The sequence below is a fragment of the Macaca nemestrina genome, chromosome 2 (genome assembly GCF_043159975.1).
Source record: "Macaca nemestrina isolate mMacNem1 chromosome 2, mMacNem.hap1, whole genome shotgun sequence".
NCBI lineage: Eukaryota > Metazoa > Chordata > Mammalia > Primates > Cercopithecidae > Macaca > Macaca nemestrina.
Window position 1 is genome coordinate 63,040,251 of NC_092126.1, and position 19,729 is coordinate 63,059,979.

A 19,729-nucleotide genomic window follows, 5' to 3' on the forward strand; every position below is an offset into this window, starting at 1 on the left:
GAACTTACTCCAAATTATATAAGGGTTTTGGGAACAGTATGTCTCTAATTTTAAAATGGTTATTTGGCAACCAAACAAATGTGACATTAGATTCTAAGGCTGGAATAAATCCATGTATTTTAAATAGAAGGAAGTTATATAAAAAGATGTTATAACTTCAAAATATGATTTTGCATAACTTGAATGAAGCAAAATCACTTTGTATAACTGGTAGATTAGAAATTATTTTTATTAATATGCACATAAAGGATCATAAAGGATTAATATGCATATTTGGAGTTTCTAGTTTCTACCTCTCTCAACTTCAGTTTTTGAGAACAGACTACTATGAAATGTCCAAAGTGGATAGCAAACAGATAACTTGCTTACCTATAACTCTTCAAGAGCTGTACCTTATTAGGTTGCAGGCAATTTTCAAATTCAAATATGAAAGACAGAAACATAAACCAGCAAGACTATGCTTCTCAAGTGGAATATCACATATGAACAAAACAAAATCTGTTCCCTTCTAGAGGATTAAACAAATATAGAAATTCAGGAATATTAAAAACAATCTAATGTATTTAGCATCTAACAAGTTCTATCCTTCTGGAATGATAGAATATCACCATTTTGTAAGCTCAAATTAATACATTTGGGCAATGATCATCAATGGCTACTAACATCACAAAAAATACCATGAAAAACTACTACAGCCAGTCATTACAAAAACATAACACTACTATAATGAAGTCTTACCAAAAAAAACCAAAACAAACAAAAAAAAACCCTAAATCTAATCAAGTTCCTATATTCAACAACCAATTTGCAACTAATTCAGGGGACAGCAGACTATGTTAAAGTATACCACAAAGATGCAATCTTTGTCCAAAGATCCAATAATGTCCACACTATGATAAATTCTATAGGTCCAGTTTCTTCAATGGGAAAATTGCAAGAAAACACAAAAAAAGAATAGGAGAAGCTGTAGATTAAAATAAATTTAAGAACATATCAACCAATCACAATGTGTGGATCTTTACTGAATTCTATTTCAAACAAACCACAAAACAAAACAAAGTACTTATGAGTGAAACAAGAGAAATAAGAACACGGAATATAATTACTGTCAACTTTTTAGGGTATGACCACAATATTGTGGTTATGTTAAAAAAAATTTAGAGATACATACTGAAATATTTACAGAAAAAATGAGATGACTGGGGTCCGCTTTAAAATAAATGGTAGGGTAAGGGTAGAAATTGTTCACAAATTGATCATTGTTGGGGTGAATGATGGGTACAGTCAGATTCATTACACTATTCTCTCTACTTTTGTATGTGTTTGAAATTTTCCATAATGAACAATTTTTTAAAAATTCCATCTTTTTCATCCCTTCTGATTTCTATTGCTAAATTCTCTTCTTAAAGCACACCCTTAAATATTGGTATTCAGCAGATATCTGCTTGCTGCTCTCTTTTCTTAAGTTTTCGTGATTAACCTTAGCCATACTCATGGCCTCAACTACTATCTGTAGGCTGATAATTCCTTTACTGGCTTTCCCTCAATGTCTAGGATCTCTCGTGAACATTAAACTTGTATATCCCACTCCCCACTGGGTCTTATGCTTATGAACTGGATGTAGAAAGTCAATTAAAGGTAAACAAATTCAAATTGTTACACAGCTTAACCATTACCTTATACTCCCTACAAAAAAATCTAGTACAGTTCTTTACTATACACATATTCAATGTGGGCCTTCCCTGTACCTAAGGTACGCAAACAAATTCAAGCCCTGTGCATAGGTTATATGTAAGTACTACGCCATCTTATATAAAGAACTTGAGCATTCCAGATTTTGGTATCCTGGGGGTCCTGGAACCAATCCTTACCCATCTCATGGATACCAAGGGATTATACTCAATTATCTGTTGAATGAATGAATGAATGTGCAGTTGGAACAAATACTCCAAATTGTTTCAGAAATATCTGTAGAACTTAGAAATGAAAATAATATATAAGTTTCCTGAGAGTTTCTGAGCAGCTATAATTACTTTTGCTGAATATTTGCAATCCCTTCTTATCCAATCTTGATATTTATGCTAAAAGCAATGGGAAACTATGAATTTCACTGAAGTGGGTTTCATTGAAGTGAATCAGAGGTCAAGAGTGATATGATCAGATTTCCATTGTGAAAAGATCACTATGACTGCTGAGTGAATAATGGGTAGGAAAGAGACAGAGCAGATATAGGGAGATCAGTGATGACATTAAGCAGAAAAACTTGAATCAACTTACATAATGGTACTGAAGTGGATGAGTGGATGAGTATTAGAGGTATTTGGGAGGGAAGTGGTTGATAATAGGGAGGGGGAAGGTGAGGAAAATGTCAAAAGTGACTTCTAGATTTCCAGCTTTGTACAGCTGAAAGAATGATAAGATAGATTAGTCTGGAAGAAGACCAGGTTTATGAGGGAATAAACATAAATTTGAGCTAAAAAATGTGAGATATCTAATGGAAATGTTAAGTAGGCAGTTGGAGAATTGATTCTGGAAGCAAATATGGGCAGAACAGAAGGCTAGATGAGAGATGCATATTTTGGAGTCTTAAGTGTATAGATAGTGTAGTGTATAAATAATGGTCAGAATCCAGGAATAATGCTCTGGGATCTTTATCATCTTATCAGGTAGACTCAGAGATCTCTACCAGCACCTGACCAACCGACTGGCTTACAGTTAGGTAAAAACAAGAAACACAGGAAAAGGAGATGTCAGGAGATAAGAGGAACGCAGGAGCACCCGGAATTCATTCTCTTTCCTCATTACATCTTCTTTGACCCTCTTCTTTTCCCTCTCCCTGAGATCTAATAATCTCAAGTCAAGGTCACTTATGAGAATTGGAAGGTGAAGGGGGGGCACGTGGGGAACAAGATATAAGGATAGCAGGGAAAGTTTGAGGTCTTAGCAAAAAATAAGTAGAGACACATGATATAAGCCTTAAATGATTGGAGATTTTATAAGATAGGGAAGTAAGGATGAGGGAGGCAAAAAGGACACCAACTCCACTCACACTGGATCCTAAGGAATGTAGAGTGGAGAGAAAAAATTGACTCCATTTGAGAGGACTGGTAGAGAAGTGGTGTTCTCTTCTCTACCTTCTCTTCCAAATAAAGGTAGGTTTCATTTGGGTCAAGGAGGTACAAGAAATGTTCAGAAGGTTATATTATAGGCCATCAGAGGCAAATTTCCTCACTTTGTTCTATGATACCTACTCACTCACTGCACGTATCTACACCCAATAAATGTTTGAAGAGGAGGAATGCTGCAAAATGATGAAGGGTATTGCATAGAGAGTAAGAGCATGAATATTAACTACCTACTATGTACAGATAATGTGAAATGTTTCTGCTCTTCAGGAAGCATATAATCTGTAAGGGGAAAGACGATTTAATATCTGCAAAGATAAATAAAGAGATAAATAGTAATCCAGTAGAAACAACATAAGCATGGCCGGGTACAGTGGCTCACGCCTGTAATCCCTTTGCTTTGGGAGGCCAGGGCAGGCAGATCGCTTGAGGTCAGGAGTTTGAGACCAGCCTGGCCAACATGGTGAAAGCCCATCTCTACAAGTACAAAAATTAGCCTGTAATCCCAGCTACTTGGGTGGCTGAAGTAGGAGAATCACTTAAACCCAGGAGGCAGAAGTTGCAGTGAGCTGAGATTGCACCACCGCACTCCAGCTTGGGTGACAGAGCGAGACTCCATCTCAAAAAAAAAACCAAAACAACATATGCAATGGTACCAGCCATAGATAATTGATTGCCTGGTGATAAACTGAGCTCTTCTTTGATATTAGACAACTTGGAGGTTCGAATCCTAGATTTTGTGCTTATTTATAAGTAAACCTCAATCTCCTAAATTATAAAACGGGGCTGGTAATATCTAAACTTCTGGAGTTGCTGAGATAACCTAACGACATGATATATAGAAAGCGTCTAGCACAATTAATTCCTAGCACATCATAACAACTCGATAAGTGGAGGTCAGTGTGAAGAAGTACTATTTCAACCTCTGTATGTTCCCACTAAACATTAGTATGTGGGTCATTTTTGATTCTTTAGATGGAAGTTTTTTTGTAGAATTGATGTACTGAACCACATCAATCTAAAAGAAGGAATGCTGCAAAATGATTATTAATGGTCACCAAGCAGTTAATTATATACTGCTGGTACCATTGTTTATATTTTTTTACTGGATTACTGTTTCTCTCTCTAAATATTTATATTTGCAGATATTTATGTTTCCCCTTACAGATTATATGCTTCCTGAACAGCAGAAACATTTTACATTACTTTCACATAGTAGGTAGTTAATATTCATTCTATGTGCAATACTCTTCATCATTTTGACATTTGACTATTATTAATGACAATAAAATGGAATTCCTAATTAGGTTATAAGTTTTTTAAGATAAAGACCATTATCTTAAATTTTTTAAATCAAATTGTACAGTATTCAGAATACTATAGCAAGAGCAGTATCTATGATTTCAACATATTTTTTCAAAAACACTGGTCAAAAGAATGCTATAAACACAATTCTTCCCCATTTCTCATAGAACTCTGTTAGCTTGATAATGATACATACAATTTTCTGTAAGTTATTTAACATAAAATTTTTAAAATATTCATACTTTCTAAACTAGTTACCTTAAACTTTATGAATTATGAATAAATTCAGGACAAAGATAATGGCCTATTTATTTATTTATTTATTTAGATGGAGTCTCGGTCTGGTCGCACAGGTTGGAACTCCAGGTTCAAGCAATTCTCCTGCCTCAGCCTTCTGAGTAGCTGGGATTACAGGCATGCGCCACCGTGCCCGGCTGCTTTTTTTTGTATTTTTAGTAGAGATGGGGTTTCACCATATTGGCCAGGCTGGTCTCAAACTCCTGACCTTGTGATCTGCCTGCCTCAGCCTCCCAAAGTGTTGGGATTACAAGCGTGTAAGCCACTGCACCCCGCAGCCTATTTATTTTTATAGAATTAAAAACATCTTTCATGATCCTTTGTACAGCTAAACAATGACAATGAATTTGTGTTAATAAAAGACAAAAACAGAGTAGCTAAATTATATGAATAGTATAGATCATTAGGCATAAATTAAATAAGGAGACTACAGTATGTCAATCATAAAATAAACCGTCTGCCATTTTTGTTACTTTCAGTCAAGGGAAAGACAGACATAAAATATTTATAGAAATTCTAGTCTAAGGAAGTTTAAGTAAAGGGCCTTGTAATTGACAGATACAGGGGTTGTTTTTCACCCAGGCAGAAACAAAGATCATGAAAGACATTTCAAACCTGGAAAAATGCGTCAATTCCATAACATAGTAACTTCAGGAGTATATAAAAACTATAGTTTTGTTCACTGAGAGACATGTACCTGAGAGAATGAGGAACCTCTTATGTCACAGAGAAGAGCAGCATGCCACTTTGCCTCAGAAAGCAATCTGTCTGAGAGCCAAATGCAAGGAATCACCAATCCTTTCCTCTTTCTTCCCTAGCACTATACATCTCTCTTGGTTCTTCTTTTTTCTGCCTGTCTGGCTGCTTTATGGAATAACATTTGGTGTCTTTCTTTTCTTTCATCCATCTCATAATGTAGTGGATGTCTTTTCATTCCACACATTCCCCAGACAATTGCATCCATTTCTCTGGCTTCAACTACTATCCATTTGCTAATGACTCCTAAATCTAAACCTCTAGCTCAGATCTTTCTTATGAGCTCCAGGTCCATTTAATCAACAATTATATCTCTTTGCGAGTATTTCAAATTCAACTTGGCTAAAATGAAACTCACTATCTTCTCTACCAAATCTGCAAACGGTATGGTGTCATGATCTTTCCAGTTACTAAAACCAAAAATTTAGGAAACATCCTAGCCTCTCATTCTTCACACCCCAACTTTTAATCAGTCGAAAGTTCAGAGAAGAAATAAATTGCAAACTATTCACAAATATAAACATGAATAAATTCTGTGGTGTTCAGAAACTAAAATACAGTGAAAATGTAATTTACTAAGTGGTAGATGGAAAAATACATTAAGGTCAAACAGATTTTGGAATTGATGGAAAGCATTCTTATTACCTTTCCCAGTTGTAGAGATTAATATTGATCTGGATTGCTTGATAAACAAGGCCAGCCTGAAGAAGTACTATTTCAGCCTCCTGTATGTTCCCACTAAAAAGTAGTATGTGGGCCATTTTTGATTCTTTAGATGGAAGACTTTTTATAGAATTGATGTACTGAACCTTATCAATCTAAAAAAAGAAAAGAAAAATATTGAAGTAGATAGTAACAGAAATATAACAAATTATGCTAAGAAAAAACACATGTACATATATGTAAACATTAATTACTTACTTCACCAATTGCTGCATAGGCTATTTCTGCAGTAGTCATATCTCGATTAGCAACTGCCATAGCAGCTAGACAAGCCCACATGGTTTGCTCCTAAAGTGAAGTATGAGAACAATTATCTTAACTATGTGACTGAACTGCCTTAAAATAAGCAGTGATTTAAATACTCATACCAAAATGATATTTTAATTTAAAAAATAAAAATTACTGAGCATGGCATTGAAAAAAACTAATAATGTGGAAATTTCATTGTGGCCATTTTGTTAAAATATATTAATACACAGAAAACTTTTGAAAGAAATTTTCTGAAATTTTCAATTTTGAGTTATTAAGGATTTATTTCTGAATTTAAAATAATAACTCAAGGTTATAAACCTTCCAGTCTTTTTGATGAGGTGTCAAATAATGTAATTTATAGGGAACCAAAGAAATAGTGAAGTTATCAAACAATGATATTATGGCAGATTGCTACAGTTAAGAAGAAATTATTTAGGCAGATAGTGAGGGTATAGAAGTCCTTCATGATAAGGTTTTCCTTTTAATGAAAAGCAGCCCCCAAATCATTTTCTTTTCTAACAAAGAGCAGCCTGTAAAATAGAGCTGCAGACACAAACAAGCAAACTGGAAGCTTGCATGAGTGAATGCCAGTAGTTGTGCCCATAGCAATATACTACCTGGGACTAGGCATGTTCAAAACGGCAGCTCCATCTTCTCTTTTTGCCAGCCATATGTACAGTAAGGAGTAGACAAGATGGCACTGGCCAAGTGCAAAGTCTATTTGCATAATAAGATTAGGGTGGGGCAACCAGCCTTTCCTGTGCTATGTAAATGTCACACCTGGTCAAACCAATCTGTGAGCACTATGTAAATCAGACACAGCCTCCTCAAGCCTGCCTATGAAATCTGCTGCAGTCTGCCACTTTTCCCTTTTTGGATGCCTCTGTCTGGCAAGGAGCTGCTCTCCTCTCTCCTTTCTTCTGCCTATTACACTTTCCACTCCTTAACCTACCCACATGTGTCCGTCCTTAATTTTCTTGGTGTGAGATGACAAACTCTGGGTATTTACCCCAGACAATGATGCTATTCACCAACAACAACCCATTGTTTAAAAAAAGCATCTAAAAGTTATTTCACAAAAGTGTATTCTAAGGAATGTTCACTGATAGTCAATTAAAAAGGTCTACGGTCACACATGTTGGAAAAATACTAGATTCAACCAAGTTGGAAAAAGGCTGATCGAAAGCAGAGATTCTTAACCTTAGCTGTACAAAACAATCATCTGAGGAAATTAAAAAATATGGCTGGGCCTCAATCCAGATATAATGAATTAGAATCTCTATGGGAGTAGAACTTGGGAATCTGACTTTCAAAGAAGTTCCACAGAAGATTTTTATATGTGCCAGTATGGAAAAACAGTTTAAATTTTATAGCTTCTTCAGAGAATAAATCACACAGCAACATGTATTCCTCTGTATTGCTCATGTCTTTACTTATAAAACAAAAGACATGACCTTATTCACAATTTTCCAGCCTTTAAGCCTATTATCATTGCTCATTTTGCACAAAGGTAAACTACTATGAAATATATATACAACTATGAATCTAAAATGTAAATTACCTTAACAAAGCGACAAAGTCTTACAGCATCTTCCCATTTTGAACTGCTTACATATTCATGGAGAATAGCAGGATATGGTGATATGCTGATGTGAACCAGGGAGCCATCAGCTCTTCTAATAGTTACTTGATTTCCAACAAAACTCACAATATGGGGATTTTTACTAAATTCACTGTTGGGAAAAAAAAAGCAAAGTACAATTTAAAGTTGTATTCTGAGCAAAATTTTTCATGTATATTAAATCTGGGGAGTGGACCATGAAATATACAGGGAGTCTCCAATCTCCAAAAGGCACAACCCCAAAAGTTAACTCCGGGGAGAATGTATATGTTCAAAAAAACTTCGATGTATTTATTTGAATACATACATTCTCCCTGGAATTAACTTTGAATATAAACATTTGAATATAACTTGGTATATAAAGTAGCAAAAATTATTACATATTTGAGAGCTATTCCTAAGAGCATTTGAAATCATCTTTTTTTTTCTGAGGCTTAAGATAAATCACAACAATAATTAATATAGCTTTAGCTTTTAAAAGTATTAAAAGGTAAACCAATAAAAAGTAAACTAAATTCCAAGACTATTTTCTCAGAATAAAAAGAGGTGAGCCAGGCACAGTGACTCACTTACAGCCTTAACTACTTGGGAAGTAGTTAAGTCCTCCCTTACAGCCTTAACTACTTGGGAAGATCACTTAAGCCCAGGCTGCAGTGAGCCATGATTACACCACTGCATTCCAGCTTTGGCAACAGAGTGTGATCTTGACTCTAAAAATAAATAAATAAAGAGATGACCTTTAAAGAAAGTGACTAACTTCTTTTCATTAGTTCAAATACTTTTAAAAATACACTGTTTTATTTTGATGCTTCTCTGGTTTTAAGGGTTTGAATCTGAATACTAAAAATGAACTCAAAACAGATTTGGAAACTAAGCTAAGGCCTAGAATTAAGAAGCCTTTGTATTCCTATTTTGTCAAGAATAAGAGATCTCCTTGCTATTTCTTAGAGAATTTAGGAATATAAATGCTTTGATTTTCTGAAGCATATAAATTTTAACAAATTTCAGTAACTTTGGTCCTTTCCTACTTTTAATATCAACCAAAAATTCAATTCTAGAAACATTTACATTCTTGAAAGTATTAAAGTCAATGATAATCTGTGACAGAGTTGGCTAGCTGTCACAGGTTGTGCATCCTGAAAAATCTTAAGAGTGACTAGACTAAAATCACTTGATCACACTGAGAAAACTACCTGAGCTACCATTACACAATATTAAGCTTGAAAATTATATTCATATAGGGGACAAATAAATAATTCATATCATACCACACTTTCAACTTGATTCTGTCACTTAAGTCTCAAGCTAGCTTTAGCCGAACAATTTATTCATCAATAAATCTGACTGATGCGAAAAACACCTTGCAGGATTGAAAATAGAAGCAAAAACATGATACTCAGAGTTTTATTTACTACAATACAGAATTATATGCAGTAAAATGTTACCTTGCATCCCTTTCATATAATGTTTTAGGCAAAATGTCTCTGTCCACATAAACTGTATTGGGGTAATACCACACTATAAATCGAGTATCTTGAAGTCCACAAAGGATATTACATGTATCATTCCATGCCAAAGTATGCACCATTGTTCCTTAATTTAAAAAGAATGTTAATGTGCTATTAGCTTTAATATGTAAGAATTAAGAATAGATCTTTAAAATGCCTGACAAACAAAATCCCACAAAATTTCTGTTAGATATGACTCTACTTTCTGATTCTATAATGGTGAAAAACACATACAAAAGAATCACACAATAATTTACAGAAATATTTGAATGCTTTACTTAGAACCCTTATATTTTAAATTTGCAAATCTTTCTTTCAGTGACAATTTAGCTGCAGCAGCTAAAGACTTGCTATTCAGTTAATCCTCTTGTCTTCAGGCCATCAAGTTCCAGATGATCCTCAGTGAGGAATACCGTCCCCTCAATATTCAAGAGTCACTCTTCTACAGGGTACCCCTAGTCTGCCCGTCAGTGGGACATGACAGAGTGAAGTCCTCCCTTGTCTCCCTTGGACCTAGCTGTATACCGCTTTCACCAACCCACAGAGCCACCCTGCCCTGACAGCTAGCAAGAGGCCAAGATCCACAGAATAACCACCACTGTCTCTCTGTCAGCAGGAAGCAGTTACAGAAGACTGACTTTTGTCCATTTTCCCCATAGAATTGGGGTCTTGGACTCTTGAGGGTGGAAATGTTACAGCAGGTAGTCAGGCAGACATGAGCAAGGCAGGAGAGGCCCCTGCCACCAGCACCAGGAATGTCAGATGACCATCAGGTGATGGTCAGGCTGTTGTTAAGCTGTCTCTCTAAAATAATAATTGGTTGCAGCCAGTGCCAGGGAAAGGTAGTCTCTCAATATAAACGCCAAAACTGGAAATCAGTAGCTTCTCAATAAGATCTCAAGAACTAGGTGAGTGGGCTCACACATGCGTACTAACAGGTAAAATGGTGGAGGAGTTTAATTGGTATACAAACTTCCTCTAGAAACATTGGAGTGGTAAGGGAAAAATGCCTCAAGTGAGCATGTGTATAACTTCAGTAAACACACTGTGCATGTGGCCCCTCCCAGGTGCTGGCAGGCCACTGGGCATGTGGACAGCCTACCCAAGGAAAGAATCAGGGCAGAAGGGTTGCAACTCCCCAGAAGCATGCCAAAGTATAAAACCCCAAGTCAAAGATCAAAGAGTGCATTTGATCTCTCAAGCTGCCTGCTTGCCCTCTTCCAGGTTTACTCTATTTCCTTTCTTTCCTGCTCTAAATCTTTTGAATAGGCCGGGCCCGGTGGGTCATGCCTGTAATCTCAGCACCTTAAGAGACCAAGGCAGGTGGATGGCTTGAGCTCAGGAGTTCGAGACAAGCCTGGGCAACATGGTGAAACCTTGTTTCTACCAAAATACAAAAAAAATTAGCTAGATGTGGTGGCACATGCCTGTTGTCCTAGCTACTTGGGAGGCTGAGGCAGGAGAATCACTTGAGCCCAGGAGGCAGAAGTTACGGTGAGCCTTGATCTTGCCACTGCACTCCAGCATAGGTGACAGAGTGAGACCCTATCTCAAATAAAACACAATAAAAATTTAAAAATAAAGCTTTTAATAAACTTTCACTCCTACTCTTTAAAAAATGGGTTAAGTAGCTAAGAAGTATTACAAGATCAAAACATTAAAACATTTCCAGATTCATTCAAATTATTTATTACAGTAAATATAAGAAAGTTGACAATTAAAACTTAAAATGTATTCAAATTATTTTACCAAGCTTGATAATTTGTTCTTCCTTCCCAAATCGTTTCACAGAAGTGATACAGAGATCTCTATTTTTATCAATGAAAGCAATTTTTCTATCATTGGTAAGTCCTTTTTGATCCAGAGCAATTTCCAAGATTTCATTCTAAAATTTTTAAAAAATGTAAATACTGGGTTAGTTTTAGTGTTTGACATAAGATCATTTTAATTAATTATAAAATCATTCCCTTTAAGATCAATTAAATGTCATTTACACATTTATAATGATAAAATGTCCCTGTTAAATAATTTTAAACTGCCAACACATTAATCGTTCAAAAGCTGCACTAAAGTATATTTGCTTGACATCCAAGGAAAAGACACCTCTTAAAATACAATAAAATAACATATATTTTGATACTCTGCAGGCTGAGAAACACTCCCATCTGTCCTGACCTACCTTTCGTAGTCAGGGTGAAAGGGTCAGGCAATTCTGAGTATCATATGAGAGGTCTATTTTGATTAATAAGTTGCCTAACAACTATCTGTAAAATATTTGTAAAAACAAATTTTGGAAATATGTGGAAATACATCATGTGTCCAGGGCCTTAAATTCTACAGATTCTCTCACATTCATTCTTGCAAAACAGGAAACAAGCTTGTACTGTAGGTATTACTATACTTAATTTACAAATCAGAAGACTAGACTCATACTCACTGAGCAATTTTGCTCAGAAAAAGCCAGTATCAAGTATATATAAACTTGCAACTCAGACTTCTAACTCCAAGATCATTGTTTTTCATCTGCTAGTGAGATGAATTTTACTATAACTTGAAAATGTTTCAATATAGATTCATTTTAATTCAAACCAAGAAAGATTTATTTACTTCCTACAATGTCTGAAGACTTTGGTAGGAATTGTGAATTCAACAAGAATCATGACCACAACATCAAGTCATTGTACCAAAATGAACTATAAAAAACACTTTTTAAAGTAAAACAAAAATACACATATACTTTTATCCAAATTGATGAACCAATCATATACCAGTTCATAATACATTTTTAAAAATTCAGCTCTTTCTAGAATACCATAATTTATATTTTAAGGAAGAAAAGAATCTGGTTTCATATATATCAAGGCATGCATGAAATATAACTCTAGGTATTTTCAAAATGGAAATGTTAACAATAAAGAATTGCTTATCATCGTCATCATCACCATCATCATCAGAACCTAGTGTATTCTTTTAAAAATACTGCTAAACAGATATGACTCTCCTAAGAAATTAAAAATCAAAGATGGACACTAATTATAATAATGCCTATGTACATGGGGAAGAGGGGCTCCCTCACTTCATTCAGCAGGGCTTCCCCCATTTTCCTCTCGTCAAGTCCTACCACCTCCACATAGGTTCTATTCCGCCTGGGTTACTCTTTCTAGTGGAACATAAAAGCAGTTTTGTGTTCATTAGAACCATCTCCCTTGCCCTACACTAATCAATATTCATTTACTAATACACAGACTTGAGTTCTAGTTTGAGCTCTGTTATTATTTGGGAAGATCTTGGATATGAATCTCTTCCACATATAAAATAAAATAGAGTGGGTGATTTTTCTATTATTTAATAGAATGTAAAATTTAAAAATCCTTTGTATTGCATACAAATGTAATTGGGGTGAAGTGTGACATGTAGAAGACACTTTCATTCTTATAAGTAGGAAATTATAAATTTCTTAATTTTAATTGTAAATTAAATTGTAAATTGTAAATTTTATGTACAATTAAATTATTTTAATTGTAAATTTCTTAGGAAATTCTTACACTTAGGAAAAGTGTTATAGAAAGAGTTATAAAATTAAAATAAATATTTAACCTTATTAATTGACTCTCCTTTCAATCCTACTAACAAAAATGACTGCATCTTGAAAAGCTGAAAAATTTACTCCTTTTGATATGCTTAATCTTACTGAAGAGGAAAAACTCTGCTTACATAGTTTTGATTTAAAATACAATAACAGAGAGGTTATAGAGAAATAAGCACCTCATATATTACCAGTGCAAAAGTAAACTGATAAACTCTCTTTGGAAGATGACTTTACAATATTTATTAAAATTACAAATTCTCATATCCTTTGACCCAGCAACAATATTTCAAGAATAGATCCCACAGTTACATTGGCACATGTACAAGAAGATGTATATGCAAGGTAATTCATCTTGGCAATACTGTAATATTAATGGCAAAAGATTGGAAACAGTTTAAATTCTGATACATACATAAAATGTTATACCATACAGTGGGAGGAAAAAGGGTTGAGAAAGCACTTTGTGTATAGATATGGAATCATCTCCAGAAAGAGAGTATTACATGAAAAAAGCAAAGTGTAAAACTCTTTGTTACATTTTTGTAAAAGGGGAGGAAGAGAACATATATCAGTTTTGTTGGCACATACACTAAAAATCTCTGGAAGAATATATAAGAGATTAATAACAATGGTTACTTATTTGGTGGAGAGGCACTACAGTGATGAATAATAGGTATAGTAGGGAGACTACCACTGTATACTTTTTAATGCTTTTTGATTTTTGAACCATATGAATGTGTTTGTTATTCAAATTTAAAACTAGGGCCAGGCGTGGTGGCTCACATCGGTAATCCTAGCACTTTGCAGGGCTGAGGTGAGTGGATTGCTTGAGCTCAGGAGTTCGAGACCAGCCTGGGCAACATGGCGAAACCCTGTCTCTTCCAAAAACAAACAAACAAACAAAATTAATTACAAAAAATATATGTAATTTTGAGTAACATTTCACTAGCAGTATTAATAAAACTAAAAGTGTCTCTAAACCCTAGCATATCAGTAATTTAGAAGGATAACTCAACGCAATGTGCTTCTTTTTCTAAGGCTAAAAATCAGAAACCAATAAACAACTTAAAATTCAGGGTCTTTTGTACTTTGTATAGAGATTTCTTACTACAGTCTTAAAACCTAAAGAAAATGCTGGCTAAGAACAGGTCAATGAGAAAACTGCAAGATATTTAGAAACACAAATACATTTTTATTTACTGACAGGTGCTAAAATTTTAATCAAAAAAGAACATGCAACTGAAAAGCAGTGAAGAGTTTGACAACAGACATATAAGTCAGATCCTTTTATTCAACTAATTTGCATGTATAGCTTCCTATCACGAACTTTACCAGTGCTTAGTCTTTGACTGTGACATTTTTAGGCGAAACAGTCAATGGAGAATGCACATTGATTTTAAATAAAAAACTAAATTCCTTTGTGCCCTCTTTAAAATGAAAACATTAATTTTGAAAAGGAAGTAAATAAACAGCGGCTATTTACATTAGAAGTAGTTAATGTCCATTACCTTATGAGAAAGAAACTTTCCATCACCTAAAGGCTTTCCAGTTGATGCCTCAAAGAGGAAGATTACTTGAAAAAAAAGTAGAACATTAATTAATGTGTTATATTAGAATTTTTACTGGTAAAATTCAGTGAAACTATTATAATCCTTATGAGAAATTATTTACCTCTCTAGACCACAGAGAGTTAAATAATTCAGCACAGAAGAGCAGCAGCATCCAATTTTAATTTATTAATGTGGTCACATTTCTTATGAAAACAATAAAACTGAATACTTCTTCCTAAAACACATTCCCTAATTAGAATTTTTACTAATGGTATGGCATCAATGCTCAACAATGGGAAGTCCAAATGTGAATGTAATTTATAATTCTGATAACTTTGATTTAAACTAATACAACACCATAGAGTAGAGGCCAAAGGAAAACATCCTCTTTGTCCTTTGAAGGTTAGCTGAAAATCAACTCATAAAAGGCAGATTAATAGGAGAATGGTATACAATGGTATACAATTTTATTAACTTACATGGGGGAGAATCAGAGAGTGATTACCCTACCATACAATGGGGTGCAGATGGTTAAAAGCCACTTCTTCCCCTTCTTAAGGGAAATGGAGATAGGGAAGTGTGGATGGTTTTAGAATGGGTAGTAAATGATTTCTAAGGGAATTCAGTGGGCATGAAGAACATTCAGTGGCCTGGAACCGTCTGTTGGGCCCACAGAGCACACAATGGTTTGTGACAAAAGTCTGCTCAGGTGTGTTGACAGCTTCCTGTATTTCTTCCTGCAATATGAGTTTAGTTAATGAAAACTCAAGGAAGGGACCAGAGAGAATTGTTGTCTTCTTTGGTGGGTCCGAAGTTGAGGTAGATAAGGGAACTTCAGCACAGCATGTCAAAGCACCATATTTTGGGGTGTCAGTTTCTAGACCCCAATAATAGACCATCATATTCCACAAAGGAAAAACATGTTGAATGTCTACTATAATGCCAGGCAACATGTTATGTGCTGCTCAGTTTTCTGTTATTAATATGCTACGCTGGTATAATCAATAATTTATCTGGTCTTTGTCCTGAAGCTTCAAAAATGCTGAGACTTTCCTGAGTGAGTAGCTGTATTATTGCTAGTGAGGAGACTCTTGATGGGCCCCTAAATAGCTTCAGGATAGGGGCTGATAATCAGATCAAGCAAGTGGTTAAAGGGTCTGAACTTTCAGGTTCCCAGTCTCTGGAGATGGGAAGCGTGCTGGAGACTGGGTTCATCACGTGGCCAATGATTTAATTAACCATGCCAATGTAATAAAACCCCATACAAATTCTGAATGCCAAAGCTCAGTGGAGCTTCCTGGTTACTGAATACATTGATGAGCAGAGAAGATGATGTGTCCTGAGAGGAGAGGGAACAGAAACTCTGTGTCCATCCTTTATAATAAAACTGTAATAATAAGTATAGCTTTCCTGAGTTCTGTGAGTCATTTTAGTGAATTATCAAACTTGAAGGCATTGTGGGAATCCCTGAATTTGCAGCTAGTTGGTCAGGAAAGTAGGCAGCTGCAGTGGGGTTGGGGGAGCGTTAGACTTGTGACTGTCATCTGAAATAGGAGCAGTCTTGTGGAAGACTGTGCCCTTAAGCTTTGGTGTCTGCATTAACTCCGGGTAGTGTAGAAATGAATTGCAGTATACCCAGCTGAGATGAAAATGGAATAGTTGGTATCAGGTTACTGAAACATATGGTTTGGGAAGAGAAAGATGAAAGGGCAGGGGATGAAGAACTTCTGATTCCTCAGTGGCCATGGGGTCCCCCAGGACACGAAACACCAGCTATGCTGCAATCAGTTATTGGAGGCAAAAGTTACCGATGAAATTTAGAGATAATGCATACATCTTCTGGGAACTGGCTCACTAAATGCATAGGAAAATGCAAAACAGTAAGAAAAAAGAGAAATATACAATCTCTTGGTAATTGCTATCTATAATATAACAGCTAAAAATGAAAGGAAGAGATGAATCAAATATAAATTCTGGCCAGTCTAAATTATGGCCTCTAGCCTCAGGGCCCCAAATGAAGGAACGAATGTGTTGGGAAAGATACTGGATTCTTGCCAGTTCAAGGAACAGGCACTAGCCTCAGAGTCATTTTCAAAGGAAAAAGTTATGCTGAAACAAATCATGAAAAAGACTAAAATGATCCATAAAAGAATGGGGACAGACAGAGGGAAGTGTCTAGAAACTCATTCAAACTGGGAAAAAAATCTTTAAACAGTTATTAAGAAATACAGTGTGGTCCGGGCTTGGTGGCTCACGCCTGTAATCCCAGCACTTTGGGAGGCCAAGGCGGGCGGATCACAAGGTCAGGAGATTGAGGCCATCCTGGATAACACAGTGAAACCTCGTCTCTACTAAAAATATAGAAAATTAGCCAGGCGTGGCGGCCTGTGCCTGTAGTCCCAGCTACTCGGGAGGCCGAGGCAGGAGAATGACGTGAACCTGGGAGGTGGAGCTTGCAGTGAACCGAGATCACGTCACTGCACGCTAGCCTGGGTGACAGAGCGAGACTCCATCTCAAAAAAAAAAAAAAAAGAGAAAGAAAACACAGCAAACAAAACTATAAAAACCCTGGAAGACAACCTAGGCAATACCATTCTGGACATGGGAACAAGGAAAGATTTCATGACAAAGATGCCAAAAGCAATCACAACAAAAGCAAAAATTGACAAATAGAATCTAATTAAATTTAAGACCTGCACAGCAAAAGAAACTATCAACAGAGTAAACAGACAACCTACAGAATAGGAGAAAATATCTGCAAACTGTGCATCTGACAAAACTCTAATATCCAACATCTATAAGGAACTTAACAAATTTTTAAGAAAAAAAAACCATTAAAAATTGGGTAAAGGACAGGAACTTAAAAGAAGACATACATGTGGCCAAAAAAACATATGAACGAAAGCACAGTATCACTGATCATTAGAGAAATATAAATCAAAACCACAATGAGATACCATTTCATACCAGTCAGAATGGCTATTATTAAAAAGTCAAAAAATAACAGATGCTGGTGAGTTGTGGAGAAAAGGGAATAGTTTAACACTGTTGGTGGGAGTGTAAATTAGTTCAATCATTGTGGAGAGGAGTGTGGCAATTCCTCAAAGAGCTAAAAACAGAACTACCATTCAACCCAGCAATCCCATTACTGGGTGTATACCCAAAGGAATATAAATCAGTCTGCCACAAAGACATATGCATGCAAATGTTCACTGCAACACCTATCCACAATGGCAAAGACATGGAGTCAACTTAAATGCCCATCAATGACAGATCTGATAAAGAAAATGTTGTACATATACACCATGGAATACTGTCCAGCCATAAAAAAGAATAGATCATGTCCTTTGCGGGAATGTTGATGGAGCTGGAGGCCATTATCCTTAACAAACTAATGCAGAAAGAGAAAACCAATTACCACATGTTCTCACTTATAAGTGGGAGCTAAATAATGAGAACTCATGGACACAAAGAGGGAAACAGAGACTGGGGGCTTGAGGGTGAAGAGTGGGAGGAGGGAGAGGATCAGAAAAAATAATTATTGAGTACTAGGCTTAGTAACTAGGTGATGAAATAATCTGTACAATAAACCCCTATGACACAACGTTTACCAATGTAACAAACCTACACATGTACCCTGAACCTAAAACAAAAGTTTTTTTGGTTGTTTTTTAAAGAAATGGGGTGAAAAAGCAAATGCTGATGGGGGTAAAATGAAAGGGAAAGAGAAAGGAGAGAGTCAAGGGACTCATCATAGCAGTGTGGGAGTCTGGGATCAAAACACAGAGGTTGGGTGGACCAATGGGGCGGTCCTGCTAGTGCCCCAAAATTTAAGAGTGCTAAGCAAATCTGCTTTATTCATCTTAGTTTGGAAGAATTTGGAAAGCAGAAAGGCAAAGATGGCAACAAGAAACCTGACCTTGAATTACCTGGAGCAATGGTCTACCAATTTAATCAAGAAAAAGATTCAGGAAAGAGCCTGGGTTCCTTGGCTCAATTCTGAGCTGCAGACCCAACACCTTAAGCACATGAATAGGCAAAATGGTCAGGGAGTAGAGAGAAGAAGACTCTAGACACCTTGATGCAAAAGTGCCATGTACTTTGGTCCAAAACCCCCTGGTGAAGTCCTAAAGGAGACTACAATTAAATTGAAAGAGTACAGAAGTGCAAGCGTTGGTAGAAGAAAGGTGAAAGTTTGAATGAAAACTGGAGAGTTTAAACAGACTTTATGTGAAGAGGTTGTGTCTCCTTTACCTGAATGTTTCATGGGAATAGATACTATGTCTGACCGGAACACTTCACCCACCTACTACTGAAAGTCCTAATGGGGCCAGGCTCACACCTGTAATCCCAGCATTTTGGGATGCTGAGGTGGGCAGATCACTTGAGGTTAGGAGTTTGAGACCAGCCTGGCCAACATGGTAAAACCCCACCTCTCCTAAAACTACAAAAAATTAGCTGGGAGTGGTGGCGCATGCCTGTAATACTAGCTATTTGGGAGGCTGAAGCAGGAGAATCATTTGAATCTGGGAGGAGGAGGTTGCAGTGAGCCGACATCACGCCACTGAACTCCAGCCTGGGCAACAGAGTGAGACTGTGTCTCAAAAAAAGGAAAAAAAAAAAAAAGAAAACAAAGTCCTAATGGGAGTGACAACTAGATTGAGAGGATATAGAAATGCAAGAGCTAATGGCATTAAGGTGAAAGTTTTGGATGAAACTTTGTATATTTAAACAAGTTTTTTTTTTTTTTTTAGACGGAGTTTTTGCTCTTGTTGACCAGGCTGGAGTGCAGTGGTGCGATCTCAGCTCACTGTAAAGTCTGCCCCCTGGGTTCAAGCGATTCTCCTGCCCCACCCTCCCGAATAGCTGGGACACCGGCTAATTTTTTGTATTTTTAGTAAAGACGGGGTTTCGCCATGTTGGCCAGGCTGGTCTTGAATTCCTGACCTCAGGTGATCCGCCTGCCTTGGCTTCCCAAAGTGCTGGGATTACAGATATGAGCC

The 19,729-nt window shown here is 36.2% G+C and overlaps 1 protein-coding gene across 8 annotated transcripts in view; it reads right to left on the reverse strand.

Annotated features, from left to right (window-relative positions):
• Nucleotides 1-19,729, reverse strand: part of LOC105488529 (intraflagellar transport 80) — a 186,634-nt gene that overhangs the window by 19,815 nt on the left and 147,090 nt on the right. For all 8 annotated transcript variants that reach the window (XM_071091184.1, XM_071091185.1, XM_071091186.1 and 5 more), the window contains 6 exons: nucleotides 14,685-14,749; nucleotides 11,337-11,472; nucleotides 9,525-9,672; nucleotides 8,020-8,191; nucleotides 6,405-6,494; nucleotides 6,129-6,301 (listed from right to left, as the gene is read on the reverse strand). In XM_071091184.1, coding sequence (XP_070947285.1) covers nucleotides 6,129-6,301; nucleotides 6,405-6,494; nucleotides 8,020-8,191; nucleotides 9,525-9,672; nucleotides 11,337-11,472; nucleotides 14,685-14,749 — 784 coding nt within the window. The remainder of the gene's footprint in view (nucleotides 1-6,128; nucleotides 6,302-6,404; nucleotides 6,495-8,019; nucleotides 8,192-9,524; nucleotides 9,673-11,336; nucleotides 11,473-14,684; nucleotides 14,750-19,729) is intronic.